Raw genomic sequence first — 4,871 nt, forward strand, 5'->3', positions numbered from 1 at the left:
TCAATCACATTCGATATTTTTAATACGAAAATGATAAGTGACAATTTACGACAAAGAAGAAAATGCGAAGGCTAATTTAAGGTGTTGGAGTTGCATATTTTCGAAAGTCCTTACTATTGACTATTATTATAATTAACAAACTAGATTAAGATCCGTGTTAGAGCATGGGTTGAAATTTATTTTATTTATATTGTAATTTTTCTATAAAATATAATTTATATGATTGTTTTTAAAAGTTTTTTTTGATAAAACATTATGCAATAAAATCATATGCTAAATATGATGGCTTAAAAAAAGATACCTATTTTGTAAGTTTTATATTGTTAATGATTCTAGATAAGTATTCATGCTATAACACTGGTTAAATTTTATTTTATACAAAATTTCGTATATTTTATATTTAAAAATAAAATAAAATGTTGTATTAGTTTATGTATGTGAAGTTATTTCAACAATGTATATTCTACATCATATCTTGAATGTCATTATACGACATAATTTTGTAAATTTGGTTTTTAAAAAGCGAGTTATTATTTTATGTGTAATTTAATATATTGTTATATTTTTTGTTTTAATATACTTGGTTTCTTGAAATTCTTTGGGTTATAGTTTCTAACATATTATTGATAGAGTGTTTATAGTTTATAACTTTTTGATCTATTAAATGTTTATGATATTCTTCAAAATATCAAGTTTCAATATTTTAAAAATATTTTAAAATAAATTATTTAAAGTTTATTATTTTATATAAAATTATAAAATTCAACAAAAAATATGAAATTAAACTTAAATATTCAAATTTTGATCCGTTACTCAGTAAATTTTTTAATTCAATAGATATTATTTTTAAAGAATAATATTACTAAAGTTTGAATATTTTATAGATTGAACAATTTATATTTGTTTTTAAAAATTTAACTTATGGTATATCCAGAAATAAAACTATTTTTTAATTATAATAAATAATATGATAATTTATTTTTTCACAAAATAAGCTCATATATAAATATGAGAGGTGAAGTATAATGATAATTAATAAATTAATATGGTAAGTTAGATATCAAAATATTGTATTTGATGAATAATTTAATAAAAGAAATTAAAATAGTAAGTTAGATGATATCAAATGATTATTTAGAATATTCTCTTTAAGATCTTCCGAAAATAAATTAAAGTTGCACCTACTAATAACCAATTAATCTATCAACTAATATATAACCTATTTATAACCAACTTATTAAAATTATATAGTGTACAAAACAATGTTGTGTACTTCTGTTTTATTATAAAGGGGATATAGACAGTGGCGGAGCTAGTATAGGATCATGTGGGTCAAATGACCCTGGTGAATTTTAAATTTTGCTGAATTTTAAGGAAAAAAATCAAATTGACCCTTATGAAATAACACAATTGACCCCTATAAAAATATTTAATAGCATAATTGACCCTTTAAAATATTTTTTTGACCCTGATAAACTAAATTCCTAGCTCCGCCACTGGATATAGACTATTATTACATTGTAGTATTGTACAAAACAATTCAAGAATTTTGAAAAAATAAAATTTCTAAAAACCACAAAAACAAAAAGAAAGACAGAAATGAACCCGCACACAATAATCTAAATCTCCAAATAGATTGTAAAATTTTATGATTCGTATTTTTTTTTTTTTAGTATCATCTAAGTTAACATTTTTAAGATATCTTTTTTTCCTGTTGGCCGGAACCCCAAATACATTGGCGATTGCCTAAAAGTCATCATTACCCAATTTGACAAATTACTAGCATATTTTTTTCTTGGTTATTTCCGGAAAAGAAAGACATTATAGTATTCGTTACAGTGAATTCAACTAGTGTTGACTGTTGACAAATCATGTGCCATTGACGTTTGACCATATATAAAACGGTGGGTCGGGTTACTTATAGCCCCTCTTTTTGGAAGGTTGACTCCTTGACCGAACATAACTTTTGTACCTTGTATTTTTTCCAAAGCAACAAGCCAACACTTAATCAGTTATTTCACTTTCTCATGAACCCATACATTTGACATTGTATACATATTATAATAGTATAGTATTTCTTTCGTCATCTAGGCCCTACGGCTATTATATATATATTTTTTCAAACGAATACAGTTTCACACAGATCTCAAATGATATAATCTTGACAACCACGAAGCACATCCTTCATGCATGTCTTAACACCAATGAGAAATACACCAAAAAGGTTATGACAAAAATTCTCCATGGAAGAGATCAACATAAGCCAGATGTTGCTGGTCTCGTCGTATCTAAAGGTTGCTGTTCCTATGCTGAAGTTGGGTACTACATTCTATTGAGTCCGAGAGAAAGTTTGAGAGTAACATGAAAGACTCCATCGACAACCTAAACGTGTCGTGAGTTAAAAACCATGTCATAACGCACTCTTACAAATGTGAAATTATCTTGGTTGATAGTTATCATCAAAATCTATGCATGCATACGTGATTCATGTCCTTCATATATAAACACTGACATATATATACTTTAAAAAAGAAATAAGAATACTACAAGGATATGGATATTGTCATATTGATGCGAGAGTATCCATGTCATGAGGCTTTCACAATCTGATGATAAGTTGATAACATCGCACCACTAACACACTTTTCTCATATATACAAACAATATTTTAATGTAGTAAGAGAACAACAGAGTGAAATAAAAATTTAAAATATAAAAAATAGAAAAGCACATTTTTTGTCAATTCCTAGTTTTAACAAAAAAAAAAAAAAAAAACATCGCACTACTAACATTATGAACACACTTTTTTGCTCTGCCGAATTTTCTCTAACGGACTAATAATAACAAATGGCATGACCATCTTATATTTTTTTTCTTTTTCTTTGGCAAACAACCATCTTATATCTAACTACCTAATTCTCTACCTAAATGTACGTAGCTTCCAATTCGTATTATTATATAACCGAAGATTGAGTTGATACTAAAAAAATAGTTAACTTGATCTTATCATATTCTTGACATGTCAGATCTCAAGTCTCAGAGGGAATGTCCCACTCAAGATTGTACACTGATCTTCAACGAGCCAATGATTAAAAACTTGAAATTTCTACTCTTTGAACGTGCACAATAACAGTGAATAAATAAAGGCTAGTGGTCGCAGCCAAAAATAAATAAATAAATTCAGTTTACTAAGACACAAACCCCGTAGTTACTTTCATCTTTACAATTAAAGAATTAGACCCGGGCTCCATAATAATCTTAAATCTTGATCCTAATTCAGTGATTTAGGCCTCACTTCAATACCATCTATCACAATGCCACCTTTGAGTTGATATCCTTTCACCTCCGTGAGACTCATAATGACCTCATCATTTTCTCCTTCTCGTGTCTCAAACTCTCCTAACTCAATCTCCATCCAAACGTCGTCTCTACCTTTTGGCTCTCTCCTTTTCCCGTCCCCACCCACCACCTCCACGGTCAAGGCCATTCGCTCTTCTCGGTTTCCGTAAAACAGCCGCTTCATTTGTTGTTTCTTCTCATCCAAGCAACTTAGATAAGTTGCACTCTTACTAATTTGACCATTCTTGGAATTAACCGAAGTCTCCGCCGGAACTAGGTCTAGTCCGTAAGCGCCTTTAGTTACTTTCATTATAATATATGCTCCGTATTTTGTGTTTGGTGATAAAACTCCGGTTTGGATTTTACCCTTGACATCTAATCGATCGGTTGTTATAAGTTCAGCTGACTCCGAAAATCTGAAATTGTTTAAAACAAATATTGTTAATATAAGAAATTAATTAAAAATAAAACATTTTCGAGACATGTTAACAAAGCAAAAATAGTTATGTTCAGAAAAAAGAAGAAAAAAAAAAACTGACCTAGAATATGAGACATTGCTCCAAGACCAGTAAGATGAATGGTCACTATGAGTTATGGAAATATCTCTTGCTGATAAAATGTATGAAATTTTCCCGGTAAACTTGTTGATCTTGAACAGCTGAAATTGCATCGTAAAAGACGATATTATTAGTTCCAGTAAATTAAAAAGAATTCAAAATTTTCTGTTCAAAGTGTTAACTCATATAAAACGAACCTTTCGAGCATTGTTGATGAGAATGGAATCGCAGAAACATCGATATATCTCCTTTTTGGACAAGACATTTTGATGATGGCCACTAGATTGAGAGAGTAGGCTTTTGTAACCGGAAGGTAGAAATCTTTCCCAGACGAAGTCGGAATCTCCGGCTAACCGGAAAACTGAAGAGACTTCTGACGATGAGAATGTATCCGCCGGAGATGTGAAGGCAAGAATATTGGCTACGCATGCTTCTGGTAACATCATCTTCTTCTCCCTTTTCTTAGTAAGAAGTTAATAAGAAGGAGTTTCGTTTTGTGATTTGCTCTCTAGTTTTTTTTTTGTAAGTGTAGTAGATTAGTTATGCTTGAAGATAGAGATGGTGAGTCTATATAGTGATGGTGAGCATTTTTTTGCTGACTATTTTGGACCGTTGGTCAAAAGAGAAAAGTTAACGCGGAAGAGAAAAATTGGCGTAAATTAAACTTAAGGACTATGTCTTGTTTTTAGACATACGACTACTCTTTGATTCTCTCATCCACTAGTACCACTACTACGACCATTCTTTACAATATCATATTTTATATTTTTCCTAACAAATTTTTTTTTTATCATCTAAAATTTTACGATTCAAATTATTGAAAACAGAAGCGGGAGAAAAATATGATATCTCCATAGCCTAAAACCGGTCGAAAAACAAGCTTTAGACTCATTCATATTTTGTAGTACTAAACTTAAAAATAAACCTGATTTATCTGAATAGTTGATGTTAGAGTTGACCCTTACATGAATTAAT

The 4,871-nt window shown here is 29.6% G+C and overlaps 1 protein-coding gene across 1 annotated transcript; it reads right to left on the reverse strand.

The window, feature by feature from the left end:
• LOC104787380 (F-box protein VBF-like) lies at positions 3,080-4,422 on the reverse strand. The gene is made up of 3 exons (XM_010512951.1): positions 4,094-4,422; positions 3,879-3,997; positions 3,080-3,755 (listed from the first exon to the last, which is right to left on the reverse strand). The coding sequence occupies exons 1-3, from the start codon at positions 4,340-4,342 to the stop codon at positions 3,272-3,274; spliced, it is 852 nt and encodes a 283-aa protein (XP_010511253.1). The 5' UTR covers positions 4,343-4,422; the 3' UTR covers positions 3,080-3,271.

The sequence above is a fragment of the Camelina sativa genome, chromosome 5 (genome assembly GCF_000633955.1).
Source record: "Camelina sativa cultivar DH55 chromosome 5, Cs, whole genome shotgun sequence".
NCBI classification, from domain to species: Eukaryota; Viridiplantae; Streptophyta; class Magnoliopsida; order Brassicales; family Brassicaceae; genus Camelina; species Camelina sativa.

Coding starts and splice junctions, on each gene's coding strand:
- LOC104787380 (XM_010512951.1), bottom strand. CDS start 4,342: ATGATGTTACCAGAAGCATGCGTAGCCAATATTCTTGCCTTCACATCT. Junction 3,998..4,093: donor TCATCAACAATGCTCGAAAG/GTTCGTTTTATA, acceptor ATGCAATTTCAG/CTGTTCAAGATCAACAAGTT. Junction 3,756..3,878: donor AGCAATGTCTCATATTCTAG/GTCAGTTTTTTT, acceptor AAACAATTTCAG/ATTTTCGGAGTCAGCTGAAC.